This window comes from Anguilla rostrata, chromosome 4 (genome assembly GCF_018555375.3).
Source record: "Anguilla rostrata isolate EN2019 chromosome 4, ASM1855537v3, whole genome shotgun sequence".
Taxonomy (NCBI): Eukaryota; Metazoa; Chordata; class Actinopteri; order Anguilliformes; family Anguillidae; genus Anguilla; species Anguilla rostrata.
In genome coordinates, this window is record NC_057936.1 from 31115260 (window position 1) to 31139646 (window position 24387).

The following is a 24387-nucleotide window of genomic DNA, read 5'->3' on the forward strand; positions in this document are numbered from 1 at the left end:
GCAACTGCGTGCTTCTAAACTGGATACTGCAAGGCAGCGGTTGATTCTGCGCGTAGGCGCTTTGGACATATTATTTCTCGATATAATATATACAGTAGGATATCTCCAGATGATACAACGTACTAAGCAAGCGTCATTTTGCACATTGCATACTTCGATCAGTTTTCATTTGTACTAGCCTAGTATAGGATATGTCATAAGTGTAGTAATGGTAATTTGCTAGGCTGTAGTCCAGAATGTAACAAAAGAAAGACCGTCTGTAAAAATTACGCTTCTGATTGGTTCGAATGCGTCCGTCAATCGTCGTTCGACATTTTTTTCCAGCACAAAACTGAGCTATTGTGAAACGAGAACTTTCTGTGGCTACGGTAGGCAACCTCTTCAAAACTTCCCTGGTCCTCGGAGAGTGCACGGGATTTATCGCGTTGGATCTGTACCGAAGCAAATATTCAACTCGTTGATCGAAATAAGGGACTGGAAAGGACTTCAAAAAATATTTTTTACGGTAGACATTGACAGCATTTAAAAAACTTTCAAAAATGACTCAGTTCAACAAGGGACCTGCGTACGGGTTATCCGCAGAAGTCAAAAGCAAGGTAAGAAAATGAACAGTCTCCTTTAATGTTCAGCCTTTTATGTTGTTAGTATTTTTGCGGTTCGCCCCGCTGTATTCATGAAAAAGGTAGCTGTCTCGCATATGGTGTGATTCCGCAAGGTATTTGATTTGATGAAAACAGACTCTGGGACGTCTTGCTAGCTGCACATGCAGCTCGATCTAAATTACGCTGTTAAAAGATTTATTTGCAGTAACAATTTTGAATTTAGCTGATATGAACATTGCAGATTTTAGTGAATGTAGGCTATATGTTAGAGCATGAATTTTATAGTCAAGTTACTATTACTATGTTCTTCGTTTGAAGGGTAGACTATAGCAGAAACAATAGCAATATGAGTTAGCCTACGTGGTCTGGCTACGAAACTGCCCCGGGAACCCACAACATTCCCAAAACAACTGGGAAATGTAGAATATGCTTATTATTTCGAGGTTATTTCTGAAATTGTGATAGATTTTAATTTAACTCATCCTGGTGTGTTTCCATGAAATGTCCTGCACATGCCCTATTGAGTAGTTCAGGCTGTAGCTAGACCGTTTTTATTATTATTTTATAATAGGTTTTATATTTCTGTTTGATTATATGATCAATTAACAGAGATTAGGCTAATCAGAAGTGGAGATTTACTCCACTCGCAGATCAAAATAGCAAATAGCATATTAACGCGCAACTTTTTTGAAACTTTTCTTCCTTATTTAAGTTTTAATAGCTAATTTGGTTCCATAGCCTAGTTTTCAGAGGTAGGCTACCAGTTTTTTCCAGCGCGTAGGCTATGCCATATGAATGAAATCCATGCCTGATTCATTGTTCGAGTTGCTGGGCGGAGTCTCGAACGGGGCGGTATTCAGCTAGGCACTTGTATTAAATAAGTGCTTTCAGGGCATTTTATTCGAAGCAATGCGACATACATTCGCTGTGTTCGTTTTTTTAAATCGAGTTTTAGTAGCCTACATATCCAGAACTGTGATGTATTCAACAACAGCTGTAAAAAGAAAACTAATCATTTTTATTGTTTTCTAAATTTATTTTATTTTTATAGAAACGAATATCAAACTATCTTTAAAGTTAAATTCTATGTAATATCCATTTTACAAAATGCATCATCATTTTTCGTTTGTTCTGCATGACTAAGGTCAAAGCTCAAGAACGTAGGATGGTAATCCTTGGCCTGTTCGGAATTATTCAAGCATGACATCATCCGTTCTCCATGGGAAGCGAGTGGGCCAGAGGAAGCCGACTGGCTTCCACATGCTAGTCCCTGAATTCTTCTTAATTTGAATATTGTCATTTTGCCACAAAAGCTCCCATAACACCTGGTTCCAATCAAAGTTCCAGTGCTTGTTTAGCAAACTTCAAACCCTTTATTTTGTATTGCCCTCAAAGGATAGCTATTGGCTCCTTTGGGATGTTAGCACTCTATACTGGCATTCTTAATAGAGAACTTTATTGAAATATGATGGTTTGTGAACCCTCCCATCTGGTGGAAATGTTATGTGAGTTTCCTTTTTCCCTACTGTAGTGAGGGGAAGCTAACATCTGCCAAGGCTATAGATAAGTCCACCTAGGTCTGTCTGTTCACAGTTGCACTGTGACATGACAGGTCATCAATCAGAGGTCTGGGAACAGTACGTCTTCAGCTTCAAGCTGTACTGGAGGTGGGACAGAAGCATGTGGGTACTTTAGTGCTGCAAGTGTGCCCATCTGAGCCCAGTTCTGTGGACCACATTGCTAGCGCTTAGTAAAAAAAAAAAAAAAAAAAATTTGATTTCTACTTGTTTTTAATCTTAAAACCTGTTTGATTCATTTGCATGGAACCGAGTCAGATGAAAAAGTCTGCAATGGGACATGAAATTAAAATAATAGCTTTCTTTCAGGCCAGCGTGATTTGAAATATTTTCCATCTTCGCTGCCAAGTATCTCATTTCTTCAAGTGCTGACTGATATACTTAGCAGTTTTTGATAGCTTGTGGAAAAAGGGAGAGCAGCCTGTATTTTAGTGGAACTGTGAATGAACCCTTTCACATCCTCCTGGGATTACCTTTGACTGTTAATAATGACCAAACCCTCTTAAAGAATTATTGTTAAAGGACTTTCTGTGGCTCCCTGAAGTATGGGCCATAGCTGAAATGATTGGTTCATGAGAAAACCATGACTTCATAGTACCTGCTTATGTAAAGAATTTGTGGTAGTGACTTGTTCACTGAAGAATTCATTGCATTTAGCCTACTTGTGATCTTTAGATTATTTTTTATACTGTGCTGCATTTTGAGGCAAGAGGCGTGTGTGTTTGTGTAAGTGAACTTGTTAAGCTAAAATGAAGCAAATATTTTGGTAATTATACATCAGGTTTGATTATTAGTGATGAAAATCACCTAGTCAGTAGATTAACTGTTTTGCCCACTTTCTGAGGTGGTCCTTGTGAAAGCAGACACTTGAACAAGTAACTTCATTCACACTGGTGCTGATACACTGACCTCATCAATGTATCCTTTCAACAAAAAAAAAAGGTTCAAATTGGCCAATAAACAGCTTTTTGAGATTAGTGCCCAATAGTTTAGGTTATTACTTTTTTACTGATGTTTGTATTACATGACAGTTGTTATATTACAATATTTTATAGCAAATGTGAAATTTAAAGGGTAAAATATTGTTCAAGTTACAAGATTTTTTGATTATGTATTGTAGGTTGTTACCTTCTGCTGAATGTATTACTGTATCTTATTTCTGATCCATTACACGAGACAGTTTCGTATCATTTGCATTCCTGCATTATTTCAACTTGATTAAATCCCTTTTGACATGTTTAACATTTTTTTTCTTTTTCCTCAAAATAGCAAAATTATAGGACCCATACGTTTACCAGTTTTTATTCATATAATTTGTAAAACAATAAAAATAAAAAAAAAGTGCTGGGTGGCTGAGCAGTTATTGGCCAGCATGGTGTGAAGCTGTGATGGTATTGGGCCCAAAGTTGATCGTATTTGGCCTGTAGGCCTGTGTTGGTCAAGCCCTCATTGATCCTGAAATGGGTGGGCAATGTACTATGGATGAGAGACGGTGAATATAATCCAGCTCTGTTCGGGTACTCTGCGATGTGCGAACTCTAAAATTTTGAGTGTTGACTTCTCGTATTCACAGAGAGGCGGACACAGTTCTGTTCAGTATAGAGAGATGGGAAATGTACAGAGAGAAATGGAGTGCTGGCTGCTTTTTCTTGGTGCAGAAAGCAGATGTTGATCTTGGCTGAGTGAAAGCAGCCCTGCATATGTAACTAGAGATCTGAGAGCTAGACCTTAGACGTTTGACGCTCTACTTGCAGTATCTTTCTCCCAAACTCCTTTTCACTATCTCTCCATTTGTCAGAGTATTTCCCCATACTCTTCCTTTTTATCTCCAAGTGTAAATTCCCCCCCCCCCCCTTTTTTTAAACCACGTACAGCTTTTCTGCTGCTTGTACCTAACTGTACAATGTCTATCATTACCTACATGGCCAGAGCTTTGGACTGTGACCTTTGTGAATTGTGATGTGCTTGTCAGTTTAACTGCAGTGATCTGAAGACATGAAGTGCTCTGGTGCTACTTTGCTATACAAAAGGTACATAGAAAAGAAGGGACAGTAACCAAGATAAAACTGTAGCCCCACCTGTTGTAAAAAAAAAAAAAAAAAAAGTTACTTAAATCTTGCAGTTAAACTGCCAGGTTTGTCGGTAAAGTGCTTGATAGGTGTCTTAACGATTTCAGGTTGTTGTGCAGTAAATAAAAAATGAAATTCTAGCCCCTTCTGGACATCTATGGGAGGTCAATTGAATAGCAAATGTACATGCCTTAAAAGGGCCTCTTTAGCATTGGGGTTTGTGGCTAAAAATATTGGAATGGTACTGTAAACTTTTCTTTATTACCGGACAACAATGGTTAGACAGCACTTTCTTTAGATACATTGCATTACTAAAATTATTGTAAAAATATATTAAAATGCAATGACAAAGTCTAAAATAATTGAAAAAATGCATCAGAGAATAAATGCCAAATCCTGCCTGTGAAAAGATAACAGAATAACCATGTTTGTGTGTGGATTATAATATGCTGTATAATGCCATAATTCTGCCTAAATGCTACTTTAATCCTGCTTTTCCGGTTGACTCAAGGGTGCCATCCTGCAGGGAGCTGTGTGGGGTAGGCTAAATAGTGAGATTACTTTTTTGCATTGTACCTTCTTGATAATTATGCGGTTTGAAAAAATCTTTTGGAAAAAATAGCACAAGATTTGCATGACCCCATATTTCTGTAAATTTCCTGTGTGACGATTCATGTGTTCCCTGTGTTCCATCTTTCCAAGAAAAGACCTGTTCCTTCACTAAATAATTGGTTTCAGCTCTGTCGTAATCCATTCACAGGACAGCAAAGTTCATTGGATTTGACTGTAAATCAATTCTTTTTCTTCTTCACATTAAAGCCTAAAGACCAGGAACCACAGACACAGATCTGTTGTCTGATCTCTGTATAAAGGGGCTTTTATTCAATAAAAAGTACTCCACTTCCCTCTCACACATCCGTCAGCTTTGAATGTGCCAACAGTCAGACAGCAGTCTGGCAACTGACGTAAATTTCACTATTACGTCACCGTGAAGAAATTTTCTCTGCCACCTGTTACTTACCTGAAATCTTATCTCTGGCTGAGTTTCAATAGCTGATAAGGAACTCCAAACTCAATAGCAAAGGAACTCCAGATTAAGCCCTCACCAACTGCGTGCACGTTTTTAACTCTTGAGGCACGTGCTGTTTTAAATGACCTCACTTACCATTACTGTGCTTCTGCTTACATTGTCAATTACTCAAGAAAATGGTGAGGGCAAGAGTAATAATTTCAAGTTTCATGACTTTTGCCATTTCTGGAATCAAAAGTCTCCTTTTTGCTAATTCCTGTTTGCCCTGGCTGATGGTTGTTATTTCATAGATTATTTTTGTATTAGGTCAAGATTGACACTACACATCATCAGCCATATGTCCAATTTCCTTGTTGTATTGGTCACATGACAGTTTTAAAACTACAGGGGTTGATGTGTCCAGTGAACTGGAGTATCTTAACCTGGGGCATGAATGGGGTTGTGCATGTGATGACTAACCTCCACTGTTTTTTTTTTTTTTTTTTTTTGTGAATTGGAACTTTACATTAAAAAAAGTGAGCCTAATGTGGTTCAGAGTGCGTAGTTCCAAAGGGCAATAATAATCTGTCTGTTAATTAGCATGATTTAGTAGTGCTCTCTCTGACCAGAGGTGAACCTCACCAGTGGCTTTCTGGTCCCTGGGGCCAAGCCATGGTAGCCACAAATCCAGAGAAGCCTGTGGAAAAAGGGAACCCACACCTAGTCAGGGGTGGGATCCAGAGTCTCGATGTAATTGGCACAGCTCAGGGTAGAGTTTGTGACTGTAAGTAAGGCCCCACACTGGTGAACATCTTTACCAGCTGACCCCCTTGCTGTTTGGGCAGCCCCTTGATTGTGCCGTCAATATTCCCGGATGATGTTAAAAGAAATTTCAAATACTCAAATCGGATGTGTACTTGCTACAGAAACAAACTTCAGCTAGTTTGTACAAACAAAATAACATAAAATGACACGTTTTCGGAGAAAACAAAACCCTGCATTGACTTCGTTCACCGCAGTGTGTACATCCCTCCGGGCCGAACGAGCCGAAATGTTTGCAACCAACATCAATGCGGAGATCGTCTGCAATCGGTCTAAAGTATCACATGGTTGGCTACATTGGCTGTGTCTCATCTCCTCGTTTTTTCGCATGTGCTGAATAAATGAAAGCAATTTTAAATAATTGACATCCACCTATCTATTGAAGTTTCAGCTTCTTTACCATAGCCATTGTTTTCAGTACTTGGTGCGGCAAACTTGTTATTTTTATTTTAACATCCTAAAAAATACAAAATATACAAACCTAAATGCAATTCAGAGCCAATAGAATGTTTTTATAGATTAAGTCAAACGAAGCACAGTATGAATGAGTTCCAACTGCTTTTTTCTCCTTTCCTTGTCTCCTTTTGTAGTATGGAAGGCCAAACGGGTCAAAAAGGTGTGAAATTAACGTCTGGAATCATACGTTGTCAACGTCGGCTTATTCCATTTGTTTATTTTATCTCCTTGCTTCCATTCCTTGCTCCTAGCTCCACCCATCGGAGGATGCAAAAAAAAGAAGGAAAGAAAGAATGCAGGGATGGAGGAATCGAGGAAATGTGTATAAGGCAATCGGAACGTCCTTGCTCTTTCAAGTGTGAGGTTGAAGTCACGTCAGTTACAGACGTGGCAAATGGAAAGAGGTGGATTCATGGCTTGATCGTTATACGTGTTCCAAAAAAATAGCCTACTTCCACAAAGGACGCACTCAAGGACATTTCCCATTGCTCCAGAATTCTTCGGGAGCCTCCTGGCTCCTAGATTCTTGAAGGAGCATTTAACAGGTTGGAATGTCCTCAAAGATGGTGCACCTTGATCGATTTCTGGGTGAATCAAGGGCCTCGGTGGCAAATGACGAATAAAATAAGCGCTTGGAAGGCACCCATGTTGACAACACATGATTCCCGACTTCAATTTCATGTTTTTTTTTTTCCATACTAGGAAAGGAGGCAAGGAAAGGAAGCAAGGAGGTAAAAAAAAATGAGTGGTTAGAATGCATCCCATATATAGGCTATTAAAGAAACACTGAAAAAAAAAAATAATAATAATAAGTTTGTGCTGGACATGTTGTCACGTGTTTGTTTTTCGTGGTTATCACAACCTTTCATAAATTTATTTTTGATATTCCTCTCTGATAATGCGAGCAGTAATAAGGTCTTGCATGTTGGCTTTGTTATTGCCCTGTGTTTGGGGATTTGCTTTTGGGTGGGCAGATTGTTGGCATGAGCACACAGTGCAGAGGCTTGTGATTCCGTGACCGCGGGGAAAGAGAACGCGCGCGGGCGGCAGACAGAGCGCCCGGACTCCTTTCCAATTCGGAGCCGCATTAGCGCCACGGCTGCGGCGAGAACCGCGCAGCCGAGCCGTCAGCTCCGCAGCCTCGCCTGAGCACACGCTACTCTCACAGAGCCTCAGCCTGCTGGCCACCGAAAACAGCCGGAGCGTGAATTCCTCAGCGCCAAAAACGCGGAAAAAGGCGTTTGCTTTGTCGCCGTTTGCACGAAACGTTGCGTGCGCGCTCGTACCCTTCCCGACCTTTCGGCGAAAGGACTGTGTGCGTCCTCGGGAGCTTGCTTTGCCAGGCTCCCTTTGAAGGACGTCGCGCTGGGCGTCGCGGCAGTGCGTGTCGCTGCGTTCGGGGTTCAGAGCTCTGAGGTAAAGGCTGCGTTTGGCCTCGCTGCCATACCTGCTGCTGGGCTTAAATGGTTGCTTTGGAAATGGCTGCCTCTCTTCCTTTACATTAGGAAGGGGTACCTCTGGCTGCCAGATGCTGCTTTCATGCGTAAGCATTAGCAGGCAGTGGTGTGGTCAGGGAGAAATTGATGTTGTAGCCAGAAGGTTGCTCGTTTAGTTTTCCAGTTGGCTGTGTACTCTCTTAAAAGCGACCTTACTGGTTTTTCTTCAGTAAATTTAACTGTATAAATTGATAGCATGCAAAAAATGTGAGCTAGTATGTAAGTCGCCCTGGAGCTAAGCAAATAAGTCGTGTTGATCACTGAGCCGAGTTCTGAACCGCTTTTGTTTTGCTTTCGGTTACCCTTGGTAACTTCAAAACCAGAAACATTAAGCAGAAACCAGTTGCGGTGGTCAAGGCTGCGTTCGGAGGACAGGCCACTTACAGTATGAAAACTCGCCCAACCCCCCCCCCCCACTAATATTCTCCCCACCCTGTACATGCATTTCTCAAACGGGACCCCAGGACACTGCACTGTCGGTCTGCTCTGCTGCCCCACCTTTGTGAGGTGGTGACGAGGTGGCGGGGAGCTGTGGCACCGTGCTCCTAAATTCCTCCCGAGCGCTTCATGTGAGCGGGCGCCAGTGCGCAGTGCAGATGCTGTAATGGAGGGGGGGGGTGGGTGACTCCTGCGCTAGCTGCAATGTGCTGAGAACGACTTTTCCCTGGATGGGATCAGCTGGCGTTTTACAGCGCGCGTTCAGCACGGCACATTCATTTAACCCTGCACTGCCAGTCCAGAAAAGCTGGAAAACTCATTTCTCTTCATAATCTTTATGGATTTTGTCACAGGGTTTACAAAAAAAGATACAGGTTTAGCTCGGCTTTCTTTCAAGGATTTATTTTTTAAAGCATACTTTGGTAATTTGGTGTACTGTTTTGATGGAAGAAAATGCCACTGTAATACATTTAATGCAAAGCTCTAAATAATTCGCATTCAGGGGAAGCAAAATCCCTGTAACAAATTACTAACAAATCCCTGTAACAATGACTAAAATCATTTTATGGACTTCTACCGGTGCAAGACATCATAGAATTCATTGTGATATGTAACAAAAACATTGTAATTTAAATGCTTCCTGGGGTCTAAACTTTGGAAGGCTGATGGAAGTTAATTGTCAGTCATTCATGCCTATTGTAATTATGCAGGAAGGATTTAAACAAGCCAGACAAGCTTTGTCAAATGAAAATGGATTTAATTTCAGTTTAACAAAACATCCTCCCAAACCTAGTACTTATCTTCCCTGTGTCTGTCAGGACTTATTATCCTAACGTTCTATGAGGAAATCTCTGAAGATTAAAAAATAATTGTGGACGCTCTTTTAAATATGTTTGGTGTTTTTTCTACATGTAGCCTACAAAAACGAAGATTTGCTTTGTTGCAGACAATGTGTAATTTTCACAAACATTCCAGAATGGGCTTTAAGGCCTGTACTTCCACCAGAAACCCCCCTGAATAGAGTTCCTGTACACATGCCCTGTATGGATGAGCTCCTGCTCAGTGACCAGTGGAACCTTTCCTGAGCTAACAGAAGGTTAACTATTAATAAGCGTATCCTGGATTAGCTGCGTGAGGCCAGTTTATTTCCTATTCCTGAGTGAGATGCATCAAATGAGCGCTTATGGGATAGCGATGCCTTGAGGAGCATTGGTCATAGCACAATACAATTTTACAATGCATTCAGTGAGACTGCTGTATATCCAAATCAGCTTGGTTAAGGATACTTAACTATGTTGTGCTGAATGGCATAATTTAGCTTAAAAATAAGAAGTTTTGTGTGTTTGCATCGATGGTGATTTTCAATTTTTTTTTTTTTACAGATCGAGCAATCGCGTAATGTGATCAATTCCAAATTGGTTCCTAGCATGGGGATGAATCTATTTTTATAAAACATCTTGGCCGGGCGGCACCACTCATTGTTTAGAAAGTGCACCCATAACAATGCACATCAGTACCCAAGTTTTTCCATCATAATAAAGTCTTGGTTCTTAGTCTATTGTGTCAATAAACACAGTCAGTGTCAGATGTGACACAGAAAATTTTATTCTCGCCTCACAAATGTTGCGTGCCCACAAAACGTATATACAATGGCTTGGCTGAATACTCAGTTCTGATTGGCTGGGGCTTCTTTTTCAATACACATCTGGCTATGAAGTAGCGCCTACAAAAAGTTCAATCACCATTCTAAATCAGTGCGCATTGGTCTGACTCAATGAATATAGTGGGAAATTTCTAAGAGCAAGCAAGCAAAGTTACAATACCATACTTGGGACAGTGTCGGCTTGGTGTCCAGTCTAGTTATAGCTGGACTACATTATAGTTTAGCCTTTGTTATTAATGTTTAGTAGTTGGCTGGCTAGCTGTCCGTGATAACAAACATGCTGCTAGACTTTTGATTTAAAACCAAACAGAATTTTAATATTCGGTAACCTGGTTGAGGTACTAGAAAGACACATTTGTTGCTGCTTGGTATAAGGTATGGGATATTTGCTGGAATACTTGAGTAACTTTTCCATTGAAATGGGATCGCATATGTTGAAACGCATTTTTCATTACAATTGACTGAGGTAGTAGCCTAAATTTGTCTCTGCCAATTTCCTTCAGCACAGGACATTCAACCTGCGTAATGCTCAGCCCCTCGGACATTATCCCGCTTATAAGACGACTTGCCAACAAAAAGCATAATTGTAATCAGAACATGCATTTCAAAATATAAATTCACTGTATTCTGTTTATATTAGATGAAGAAATGTCCTCCATTTTAACATGGTATGGCAAATGAGCAGTGCATCACTCATGGAGATGCTGCAGCCATCGGGCAATATCTGTGGTGTAGGCCTAATAACGGTCTGATGGGTGTATTTATGTCTGGGTTGTGTGTGTAGAAATATGGCTATTTCACGCTGACATTATATTTGACAGAGCCGCACCAGAATTTTTACGCTTTCATGCTCCACCACTGCCCTGCACGCCTACAGTGAGCTGGTCAGGTGGCAGGTAATGGGTAAGCTGCAGATCCGGAGGAATTGTTGAGTAGACGCCTGCGCAGCAAGTCTGCTTTGAGACAGTTTTGTGCGCGAGCCTACGTGAAGGATTCCACGGACGTGTGCGTTGTGTGAGCGCGGAGCTACAGCCTGAGCTGTGATGAATGTGTGGTTTCGCGTTGAGGCCCCTGTGGCTCTCTCTCTCTCTCTCTCTCTCTCTCCTGGCCCTGCTGGTGCGTTCCTTTCACTGCGCACAGTCATCAGAGAGGGCTGAGGGGGCTGCGCTCTGCGGCCGCCGTTCGGCTCCTGCGGGATCGGCCCAGAGCTTTCAGCATTCTTCCACCGAGGCTCGGCTTAACGATTCTGCTGTCGTGAGGAGAAATGTGTGTCCCTTCCCCCATCTCCATTTCTCCCTCCCAACTTGCTCTCTCTCTCTCTCACTTTCTTTATTACTATCACACACACGCAACCGCTCTCTCTCTCTCTCTCTCTCTCTCTCTCTCTCCCCTCTCTCTTCCTTTATGGACTTGGCTGTCTTCCTGGAGAGTGACTATTGGAAAAAGTGGAGAGAAAGAGGCTCTGCCCTCTAATCTGTGCAGTTCTGGCTTAGAAGGGCTTCAGTGTATTCTCTGGTGTGGGTCTCTTTAAATGTTGCAGTCCCCCTGATTAGCGGTCATTAATTATTCGCTGAATGTGCTCCGAGGCTAGCTGTTGAGGATATTGAAGTCAGAGTTCTGTTTATTGACCTTATGTGCCACATGCAGTCTTTAGCGTGCGGCACGTAGGCCTAAGTGTTGACATTGAAGCCATTTTGGAAAATGGCTACAGCTTTGCCTTTTTCCTAGACTGGCTGACATTATGTGTGAATGAGCTTTTTCTGAGCTGATACGGAGTTACAGAGAGTGTTTCACAGTGCGTCAAGCCTACTGTACATTCTCACATTTCCAGCTATCAGCCTGGAGTGTAGGCTGGTGATTAAGTGAGTGGTTGTCTGACTGTCTACAGATTCATGGGCTCCAAGTGTGGAGCACTTCAGTCCAAAGTTAGAGCTGCAGTTGATTACTTGTTTTTTAAAAGATATCGGGGAACGGTCGTGCTTAATTGGTGGCAATCATAGAACAAGCTGCTCTGTGGGAAATCCAGCACCATGTTCTGTGTTTCTATCATCAAATTCTAAAACTAGAAGAACATTGGAATATAATTCAGAAAGTGCAGAGAGCTTCAGGAGGGGATGAAGTTGAAGACAGGCATGCTCTCAATGTTTTTTTCTGAACAGAATCTAAATTTTAGCACTAATTTACCTGGGCTTTCTACTTGCCAGCCAATTAAGTAAGTTACCTTCAATGAATTTAGCCACTGAAGAAGCTAGGTAGCTAATGAAAACGTTAGTTCTTGGAAGTATGTAATGTTTCCTATGTTATCTGCGGGGTAGGTTAAGTCAGGTAGTTTACCTAGGCTAGCTAGGTAAGGCAACTTTACCTGTAGGATTGGTCACATTAACCGGCTAGAACCCTGCTTGCAGTTTGCAGTTTGCAGTTGTATGACTTCCAGCTGAGTACCGATTTGAAACTGACAGTTAGCTGACATTTTGTGTAGCTAACGTTGTGCTACTCTGTAATCCTGCTTGCTGAGGAGTCTTAGCTAGAAATGTTGATGGGCATTCATGACAACGTGTGTGGAGAAGCGGGTGGGTGGGTGGCGTTTGTTTCATTGTGGGCAGGGCCAACAGGTGTTAAGATTCCCAGATGTTTTCACACCATTGTGACCGTATGAAAAAGTTGCCTACTGCAGCTTTAAGGGATGTCATTTCGTGAATTTTACAGTGCACAGAAGTCTACCTGCTTTGGGCAGGGGGAAATTCTATTGTGTAGAAACTGTAGAGATTTAAGACCACAAGCAGCCTGCAGAGAACAAATAGCAGATGTTATGTCTGAGGAATCTGTGGCCTGCTCCCCCCAGGCTGCTGAATGAAATGCAACTCACAACCCTATCTGAAAGCAGTCTCACGAAAGGAACAGACGTACTTAAACCCTCACTGTCATTGATAAAGCAATTTTATTTATGATAATAATATAGAACCTAGTTATTTGCTGCTTAAAATGCTTCACGGAAAGAAATACAGCCGTATACTAACAATTCCAATAAAAAAAATGTTTTAAACTGAAATTAAATGGCACGGCCTAATACTTGAAGTAAGTCAACTTAAAAATCCAAAAAGGTCAAGAATAAAGCAGAATCACAAGGTTAAAACAAGTTTTAATAAAATAAGACTAAAAACAATCAAAACCAAGCTTGGTAGGATTCATGTCCTGTTCATATTTTTTCTCCTCTTTCACCTTCCATGTTTCTTCAGGTTAAGTATTTTAATTGGACTAATGGAAGGGTGTGAGGTTATTGGAAATTTTACATTTTTAAAACACTGTTCTGTTGTAACTAAAAGATGCATGGAATGGTTTCTCAGTCTTTACTGGGAAGCTTAAAAGGGGCAGTTCACCAAAGAATAAAATTAAGCTGTTTTCCACTTACCCAGAGTAGTATCTGTTCATTCGGATAGTTTTGCTGAAATGTGACTAGTTTTCTAGATATTCGCTGCAACTTATTCTGATAAAACGGACCTCACAGGTCCATCTTTGTGTGGCTTCAATGCGCCAAAAATTCACTTTTAAAAAAAATTTGAAAGCAAATCCCTTTTAAAATATGATCCTGCCGTTACTCACAAACACCACAGAGCTTAATTTCTGCACGGTTTCATCAAACTACTACCAACTGTGTGGGCTGTATCCGAGTAAAGTCTTGTGCAGGTGGACTAGTTCATGGTTGAGATATTAACAGGTGTAATTTATGTCATTGAAACTGTTATCTGATAGTAGCCTATATTGAAATGACAAAAGTTACATTCTGCCAATGTCACATTACCAGGTTTTTCACTAGTCCACCTGTGCAAGATTTTGCTACACAGTTGGTGTACTTAGATAGAAGTAGTAGTTTGATGAGACCATGCAGAAATCTCCGTGGATGTTTGAGAGTAGCCGCAAGGAAAACATCGCTGTTGCTGAATTTTTTAAATGCGAATTTAAGATGCCACTTTTAGCCCACTGAAGACTCCGAAGATAATCAGGGTGAGCTGCAGCAAATATCTAGAAAACTTGTTGTATTTCAGCGAAAGTATCTGGATGGACATATACTACTCTGGGTATGTGGTAACATAGCCCACCTTATTTTCCTTTTTGGGTGAACTGCCTCTTTAAAGCTCATCATAAGTCATGCTTGGTAGCAACAAAGGCTTAATTTAAATTTGGCAACCAACTCCTGCGGACCATTCAAACTCCTGCAGGCAGTGCTTTGAAGGTCATGTGCTGTCCTATCAAACATAGGATAATGGCAGGAATGAAAATACTTAAAAAAGAAAAACCACCCTAGTGTCACAGCATGATACTGTCAGATGACAATCTTGGCTAGCAGCTCCAGGTGAGGGCTGTGCTGTAATAAGCCTGCTCCGCTACTGGGCTTAACGTGCTTATTTTTCACAGCAGTTCCCCCTGAAAACACCGATTGTTATCTTTCCGTGACGTCCATGCCTTATTCCGCTGTCCTCGTGTAGTGTTGTTTCTGGTCGTGTGCATTAGTTCAGGCCCTGAAACCACTGAGCCTGAAAGATGTGGAGCCTTCCTAGACTGGGACTTCACAGAGAGGGAACGCGTCCATGCAATTTCCTGTGCGATTTGCTGCTGTTGGCGTCGCTCCAAGACAAACTCGAACATATGAACACCCTTCAGTTTAATTCACGTCAGACCCGCTGTGCTTTTCCTCTTGACTCATTTGTCTGTGGGAAGTGGACATTCGGCAAATGGACATTTGGCAAAGGGCCTACCTGTAGTGACAGAATTGGTGGTTTCCAGTAACACTGTCTGTCAGATATCCGCTTTGTTTCCTGTGTTGTGACAACAGATAGTGTAAAGAGTACTCAGGCCCTTTCGTGTCTGCAGATGTAAGGCCGCTAATTTTCAGAGATTTTGGAATTTGCCTGCATAATTTTCAGTTTGACCTTTTGGAAACAGAACCGGAGCATTATCATTGAGCGTCTTAAAATTGAATTCAGTGTTGGAATGAATTGGGTCACCAGCTAGGGAGTAAATTAGGAGGAACTATTGAACAGTTTTAACAAATAAATCAATCGAGGAGAGGATGTGCATATTGATTGCCATTCGTTGCTCTGCACATGATTAACCGCTGCTTTGAGCGTGACCTCCTAGTCAATGATGTATTTGCAGTTTTTTTTTTTTACTAAGCCTTGCATGCAGAAATGCATTTATTTTTCCTTTATCTCATTGGCTGTTCGCTTGACCGCAGTGAGAGGTTGTTGATAGATGGACAATAGACAGTCATGAGGCGGCACCTATGCCTCCATTTCCTGCCTGGCAGTGTTTGCTTCCTGGAGAAGGCAGTTTTAAAACTCCTTTTTTGTTGACGAGTAGCCTGATATTTACTTAAACTGTACCTTATCTTACTGGAAGTTTTAAATTGTTTTGTTAGCCATCCTATTTAAATTCTTTCTAAATTTTGTAGTAAATTCAATATACAGATTGCATATAATGTCCTCCGCGGATGTGGGTGAAAGGGTAATGGCTGCCCTTGTGTGAGGTGTACAAGAAGTGCTGTGAAGTTTCAGGTAGAGTGAATGTACTGTGTGCTGTAGAAGATGAGACATCCACTTCAACAGGCCTATGAAGGGGAATTAATCCAGGCTTGGGAACCAGGAAGTTGGAATGCTGTGACTCAGCCCGACTGACCCTTCACCTAGCCTTATCTCTGATTCCCAGACACATGACACAAGCGCCAAGCCTGCCACAACAACCGCAAACACTCCAAACAACACGGTCTGCACATTCCTGCCCGGGTGTTTAGCCTTTGGTGTGGCTATAGCCTCACAGCTGTTAGCTTTGCTTTACATTGCTGAAGCTGTCCTGAGCTTTTTATCTCCTATGAAATGGGATTGGATTAGGGCTTGGGGAAATCTTTGAGTGTGTGTTCATATGGGCTTTCAGCAGTTACAGTATACTCCTGGTGTCTCTGTAGTTATTCCAGGGTCCAGCAGTCATTTGGCTGTCAGCACCTCATGTGACTTATCGTACAATTATGGACTAATTATGAGGTGCAAGACAATAAAATAATGCTGTGAAGCATAGCTGCATGAACAGTGTCAAGCCCAATGACAGAGGAAAACCATATCCTACGGGTACATTGCATGCCACCAGATTTAATTTGACTTGGACAAGATTACAATTGACAAGCGCTCAAAAAAAAAAAAAAAAATGCGAAACAAAAAACAATAGAATCTGCAGGCAAGGGCTTGTTTACCCAAGTAAATTGTTCCACCCCTAGTGAAAACACCATAATACAAATGAGTGACACATTCACAAACAAATAACACATTTAAGATAATGTCCAAATGTCCATGGATGAATTCTGGGGTATAATAGAAAAAATAGTTCCCCATTCAGGCTAACACGGAATGCCAAGCGCTACTTGTCTTTTGTTATGAGCTTGCTGTTGAGAAGTGTATCTTCTTATGGGCAGTATCAGTCCAGGAAGGAGGAGTCAGTAGATCAACAGTGGTTATGGTTTAGAGCATTGGACCTTTTGCTTTACTTTAATATGTCACATTTAAAGCTGGCCCTGATTTGATGCATGTGCTATTGAATAAAACTGCTTGTTAGCCTAATTGTTTTTAACACTATAAAGCAGGTTGCTTATTCTAAATCAGTATTTTCCACCTCCACAAAGAAAAGTCAGTCTCACACTTGTCATCAAACGTAAACATTTTACTGACATTCTGGTCATGTGCTTAATTAAAAATGGTTATTGAAAAATTGAGACTATTGTCTTAATTAATTGTTTGAAACAGAGGCTCTGTCAGCTTCTTGGTGGTGAAGGACCGAAATGTATTCAAAACGACAACACAAACTTTGCTTGGACCCTAGCCTAAACATTGTTTAGAACTGGTTCAAATTTTATTAACTGGTATGAATATTATGCAGTTTAGGCTGATATGCAAAATGTCTGTGCATTGCTATGTATGGAATGGCATTCTGTTGAGCTGAATATTGGTCTACATCTAGAATTTGTCGGTTATTTTCAACTATTCTATTATTTTATGAAAGAAATTGAGTTTAGTGTAATGCAATGCTTTGTGGCCCACGATAAGCTTAAGTATTCAAACGTGCTAATGGCATTGGATGAAAAGCATTATTAAATGTATTTGTTATGATCAGAATGTGCCTTGAAAGCTTATTTGCAGCTTCACAAATACCAAGGGGATTTATTTGGGAGTAAAAAATCATTTATGGACATTGAATTTTAATGCAGTACTGAAATGAATTAGGCCAATTAAGGAAGCATGTAGTAAATTATTGAATACATTTATTTGTATTTTTATTCCCAAGAACAGGGTTTGGTTGTACCTTCTTAATAAAGCATTATTATCAATCTCATCAGCTTGGTGTGTGCTTTGAGTGCAAGTTTTATTTTAAAGAGATTGTGGTGTAAATTGCAGTAAATTTGGTGTGGATGACAGCTATTTTCAGGAAGGACAAGAGAGCAGTATTGGAATGGGATGCTAGTCGAGAGGCGTTGGTGGACAAACAGGCGCTGATGTTTTTATGTTTGCAATCTTGTCAGATCGCACAGAAATATGACCCACAGAAGGAGGAGGAGCTTCGTTACTGGATCGAGGACGTGACGGGCATGCCTATCGGGGACAACTTTCAGAAGGGCCTGAAGGACGGCGTTATCCTCTCCGAGTGAGTGTGTGTGTGTGTGTGTGTGTGTGTGTGTGTGTGTGCCTGTGTGTCCTCATATTGCTGCAATCTCTATGTCCTGTCCCAGGGGACTGCAGTAGGGCTGACATTGTGACACGGGTCTGACTTTGCAGGGAGGCGGAGCCACTCAGCATCCACAGCACTGCTGTACTCCATAGCTAATGGTGCTGTGTACGTGCCTGCTAAGATTTACGGAAAATCAATGCCAGAGCCTGTCTGCGCCTGTTTCTCTGCAGAATACTGCTGTTTGCAAAGCCGCACAGCCTATTATTCCCTTTGTGTCAGCCATGTTTTACTGCTGCCTAGGTGAACCATCTTCACAGTTTTTTTTTATGTAGCCTGTGTCCTTCACAACACCTTTACTTGTATTTCCAGTCAGATGGGTTCCAAGAGCTTGCATTCTTCAGAGCTGATGCAGTGAGGGTTGTGTGAAACACAATTTTGTGAAATCACGTGCTTCTTTTCCAGGTTGATTAACAAACTACAGCCTGGCTCAATAAAGAAAATCAACCACTCACAGCTGAACTGGCACAAGGTAAGGCTCAGTTTGGATTGGCCCTTTTTTAATTAAACTGTCTGTCTCATGAATAGGGGCACCTGTTTTTCTGCCCTAGTTTTATCGCGTGGTACTTCAGTCCTCTGCCAGCTAGAGGTAGTGATATCCTCTTTGTCAAGCCACTGCTCAAACAATTATCCCAATTGCACCACTTCAGTAATTTAAGTTGATAAAGTAATTGCCACTAATTGTGCACGGCAATGTTTACAAATGACACTCGCATGTTAAATTCAGTTAAAGTACTTACTACCATGGACATGCAGGAGTATTTTTAAGACCTTAAGTAGAGTCAGGTGTCTTAATGCTGGGCTAAAACAAAAACCTGCCTCCACACCTGCCCTCTTTAGATGTTTTATATTGTTTCAATGTTTCGCTTTACTGCAGTGATACTCAATCCTCGTCCTGGAGAGCCACAGACTCTGCTGGTTTTTGTTTTTTCCTTAAGATCAGCAACTGATTCAGACCCAAGAAACCTGAGTTAACTGTGTAATCAACTGCTTTAACTGATCGATTGATGTGCTATTCAAGAGCTGAGTAACAACGAAAGCCAGTAGGCTCTGCGGCTCTTTTGTGATTGGTCACATTTTGTCTGTGACCACAGGAAGGAAAACATAAACTTCCCATCTCCTGCAATAACAATATTAAGAGTTGCAACATGCCGTCTCATGGGTGTGCGTGGGCTCTATTGTTACTGTACATGTTTTCCTCCTTCACCAACAACCCGGCCTTTACTGAACGGGGTTACTCTCCAACCAAGTTGCTGAAAAACCTTGTGTTCTTGTTTCCTGCAGCTGGAGAACCTTGGGAATTTTATCAAAGCCATCCTAGCATATGGCTTGAAGCCCAATGACATCTTCGAAGCCAATGACCTCTTTGAAAATGGGAACATGACTCAAGTCCAGACCACCCTCCTCGCCCTGGCTAGCATGGTAAGAGTTCAGCTTCCATGAAGAGTGAGGGAGGATTTCCTGTGTCCCTCGTCTCGTGTTTGTGCATTTATCAAGATGGAGCCCTGCAGTCCCGGCTGTCACTTTTTATGGTAGCAATTCTGTCTCTGGGTTTTTAAGCCAAACAGGATGAATTGTTGCTGCTTTCATATTGCCGTGCATGACCGAGAAAAAAAAATTCCACATTTGAAAAAGTACAGCCTTTTCTTAATCTCAAAACTTTGGAAATTTGAACTTAAATGACAAAATGCTTTCACTGCTTGTGTAGAATGAGTCGTATTTGTGTTTCCTCCGAAAAAAAAGTTCATAGTAAGAAGTGAGATTGCATTTTTTTTTAAAAACTTTTTTTACTTTCCCATTGTGAATGTTGTTGAGGGCATTCTATTTTGGCTGTGTAAGTTCATGTTTTGGCATCCTTGGCAGTTAAATTACATCATGTTGGCTTGGGATTGAAAACAGCCTGGAATCCCCGGTTTACAGTATATGCAGTAGGTCCTTAGACCAACCTGAGTTAAGTTTTTATTCTTTCCTTCTGATCTCACAGGCAAAGACTAAAGGTATGGACACCAAGGTTGACATTGGTGTGAAATACTCTGACAAGCAGGCAAGGCACTTTGATGACGAGAAGATGAAGGCTGGCCAGTGTGTTATTGGACTGCAGGTGAGTCGTGTAGGCTATGAGGGTCAAGCTATACTTCTAGCTTGCTAGCTATACTGCTGCACAATTTAATGTAGTTGGTTCAAGTTTAGATGGTCAAGTGAGCTGCAAGATATTTCCAAGTCTCCATGGTTACTGTGGGCCATTTCTTTAATGCTTCAATTTGCAGATGGGGACCAACAAGTGTGCCAGTCAGGCTGGAATGACTGCTTATGGGACCAGGAGGCATCTCTATGACCCAAAGGCACAGGCAGACAAGCCTTACGATCAGACCACCATCAGCCTTCAGATGGGAACTAACAAGGGAGCCAGCCAGGTAATCCCACCTTGAGAGGAATTGCAGTGGTTTCCTAAGTGGCGCAATTTTTAGTTTAGCACAATTTTAAAATAGCACGTTGATACAGTAGGTGCCATCTTTAAAAGAATCCATATTTTAAGGAGCAATCTAGAGATTAAGCTTGTTTAATTAAAACTACATTTTTGCTTTGACCGTGAGGCCAAGGTTCAGATTCCTTAGGACGAAATGTGCTTTGCTGTCAGCTTTGAACGCACCATTTATTCGAATACTTTCACAAACAAGATTTCAGCATGTTCCCTGGTGTGTGTCATTAATTAGCAGTTACTAATTCCTCAGAGAATGTGTTCTCAGGCTTGTTGTGAAGGATATTGAAGATTTTCAGGCATTTTGGAGTTGTTTGATTTGTTAAATTGAGGCACTAGAAATACTCACGGAACTGCGGGACCCTTTTTGCTTTTGCCATTTTCTTCTGGAGCTCGGCCTGACTATCCTGTTATGTCAAGAAATGTATCTCTGTCATTCAATCTTGATTTCTCTCTTTCTCTGCCTCCTCTGTAACCCTATAAACTCTGAACTCCAACTCTTCTATAACTCTGACCATTCCTCCCCCCAGGCTGGCATGGCAGCCCCAGGCACCAGGAGAGACATCTTTGACCAGAAGGTGGCAATCCAGCCGGTGGACTCCTCCACCATCTCCCTGCAGATGGGCACAAACAAGGTGGCCTCCCAGAAAGGCATGAGCGTGTACGGGCTGGGGCGGCAGGTGTACGACCCCAAATACTGCGCCACGCCCACGGAGCCCGTCATCCACACCAACGGCAGCCAGGGCACGGGCACCAACGGCTCGGAGATCAGCGACACGGACTATCAGGCCGAGTACCCCGAGGAGTACCAGGGCAACTATCACGACGAGTACAGCGGGCCTTACGACGACCAGGGCATCGACTATTAGGAACCCTAGGCTGTAGTCTGAGCAGTATTAACAAGTACCTTCTATCAACAGAGCAAGTCTTTTGCTATCCTTACTAGTCTTCCTTGTTTGTTTTTATTGATGCATAAGAGATGAATATTGCCTTATTTGCATTCCTATCATCCATTTGAGTGGCAGTATTTTTTAATCAATCATAGTTTTGTGTAGAACTGTAATGATGCTGAGTTCTGTTATCCTATAAAAAAAGAACATTCCTTTTTATCTTCTTTAATCTTTTATGAAGTATGAAGTACTGTGAAGTAACAGGTCCCTATTCAAAAACTATGCAGCATTGGCTTTATACACAATTTTTTTTCCTTCTTTTTTAACTTAATTTTTTTATCAAGCGGTTCATCGCTTTTAAAGGAAATACTGCAAACTCAAGCTTGCCAGTCCCTGGATACTGTTTCCACTGGCCTTGCTTTAACAGACCCCCCTCCCTCACCCCACTCCTCCCCGACACCACCCCATCTCTATCAGAGAAGATCTTCAAAAGACATCTTTTAAATGGACATTTAAATGGACATTTTTATAAGTGTTAAAATTTTATTGGTTGCATTGAGATCTGTAGTGTAATAAGGGTACATATGGGAGACCATTATGCAGCATTCTAGTCTCATTTCATGTGAAATCACTGGAATGTGTGTTTCTGCTGTGGTGAAGCGTGGGTATTCCGAGCGGTTTATGCATTTGTTACGAGCAAATGCGAGTTTTATCTTCCAACTTTTATGCCGTTGCTTCCTAGTGCCATAATGTCCTCATTCATTAAAAGCCCCATCCCCCTGTATTTATTGCCATGTTTTTCAGTATAAACTGTTCCTCTGTTGTATGGATCTTTTTATGAATACGGTGTATGTTATAAATAAAGCCTTTAATACATTGGTCACATGAAACTCCATTTGTAATTGATGAAACTGGGACCTGACAGCTGAACTGACGTCTTATGAAAGTCAGAGTGGCTTTTATGGCACAGTAAATAAAGTGTCTTTCGGGGAGTGTTCTTTCTGTTGGGATTCACATCCACAACTGGCAATATCTCTCCTCTTTCCTGTAAGCTGACTGATAGCTGCAGGCCTTAGCTGTGAGCCGGCTTCAGGACGACTTGCTTAATAAACTGGCACATACGACCCTCTTTTAAATGCAGAGCTGGGATCTTTGGAAGAGGACTGTGAATATGCGCTAAATCTGTTCATATGAGAAGAAAAGCCCATAAATCTTGTGACCGAAGCTAGCCTCACAAGACCTCAGAAGAAGGTTTTCTGGATGACAGCCCACCCATCCATGTCCCATAGTCTCTGGAAACGTTTATAGAAGCAAGCATTAGGCCAGCAATCTCTCTGCAGTTTTTGCCTTTTGATCAGAAGGCGTTTTGTCATGCTTCCATAGACCTTTTGTAATCTGCCACAGACATCTGAGAATGTAAAATAGATCCCTGCAAAACCAATGAGGAGCCTCCCATAAGATTATGTTCCGAAAACATGATTCACTCCAAATTTATGTTGCCGCTGAAACCAATTTCATCAATCGTGTGATTGTAGAAATGAGCTGATGTAGAAAAGTCCTGTGTGAAGAGTTTCCTCGTGCTTCTAAAGCATGATGTAACACGGGAACATCAAAATTAACCATTAACCTAAATGAAGCCCGTTGTTTTGTTCAGTTTTTTCTTTTTTTTTTTTTTTTACTGATTTGAGGAGAGGGGAGTAACGTTGCAGATGGCTGAGCAGGGTGATGAATGTGTGGGTGGGAATGGGATAACATTCTTGCTCTTTGTGGGAGACGGATGATTGGTTGAACACTGAAGCCACTGATGTAAGCTGGATACGGTTCGTTTAGTAAAGGTAATGTGTGTAAAGTCAAGTCCCAAGCTCTGGAGGCTTTTTAAGGTTATTGTAGTCACTGAAGGAAGTTGTTTTAAGGAGTCCGCATTTGTTAAGGGCCACGCAATGTATGTACGTGAGGGGGAAGTGTAAAGAAACAGGCTGTTGTATCAGCTTTCGCAATTGCTATGATGGCTCAGTTCTGCTAAGTGTGAACATGGTTAATTTTCCAATGACAGGTTCAAGTAACAGATAAAATACATTTTATCGGTTACTTCTGGAATGACAGGTTCAAGTAACAAATAAACTGCATTTTATCCTTGAGATCTGCTGATTTATTCTGAGAATGTAGAACTCAAATAAATGCCTTTGAAGTCAACGTTCTCTTTTGTAATGGCTGTGATTGAAACCGTAAAGATTTATATCACAGTATCGGTAGGAGTGGTGTAATGGACGTGTGCCACATTTGTGTTATGTTAGCCATTAACGAGGGGCCATGGCATGAGATTAGCAAACAAAGGGAATCTACATAGAGAGTACAGTCAAAGAATGCAGTTTCAAGGACAGTGACTGAGCGTCCAATTGAGTTCATGAGAAAGGAACTATGGCATTCATTCAATAGCCTTTTTTTTTGGGGGGGGGGGGGCATACTCCACTGCCTGGGAATAATCAAGGCTTTGTATTGTAGAGGAATTTGGGCAAAAAATGCAAGACTCAATTATAGAGAGTCCAAAAAGAAATAGGTTGGGTGCCATGGCAACTGCCATACTTGCTTTAGGGAAAGCTAAAATCACAACCAGTATTGCAGCATTGCGCACACAAACATAATGTGAAGGCTTATGCTGGTGGAAAACATACTGCAAAACCACATCTCTCTGCAGCTTAGGGTAGTTAATGATAAGATCATAAACATGGCTTATTTCACAGTATTGTTTTTAACACAGAAACTTAACCACTAAGCCACGTAGTTTGTTTTGCCGTGAACAAATATTATGTCTGCCGTCAATTCTGCATTTCTGCATCACCTTGGTAAATGGGTAACCCAACACACACATTGTTCTTCATTTATGGTGTCTAGCGTGTTCGGACTTTTTTCTAGTTAAAGAAATTGTTGATAACTATCGTCTGAAGTTCCCATAACCTTTGACCAGTCGCTGACCTCATTACAGCAGGTATTGGCTTGAATGCAGCAACCAATGGTACAGTAAGAGGTTTATCGATAAATGTCAGTTCTGGAGACTGGATCAGAAATAACAGTGAACAAAAACAATTCTAAGTAAAGCATTGAAACAAAAGTCCAGTGCGGTT

General features: G+C 41.4%; 1 protein-coding gene across 1 annotated transcript; it reads left to right on the forward strand.

Moving 5' to 3' along the window:
* Positions 1–275: 275 nt before the first annotated feature.
* On the forward strand, positions 276–23458 carry cnn3a (calponin 3, acidic a). The gene is made up of 7 exons (XM_064332221.1): positions 276–596; positions 17694–17815; positions 18302–18368; positions 19181–19318; positions 19881–19997; positions 20164–20310; positions 20906–23458. The coding sequence occupies exons 1-7, from the start codon at positions 540–542 to the stop codon at positions 21242–21244; spliced, it is 987 nt and encodes a 328-aa protein (XP_064188291.1). The 5' UTR covers positions 276–539; the 3' UTR covers positions 21245–23458.
* Positions 23459–24387: the final 929 nt, after the last annotated feature.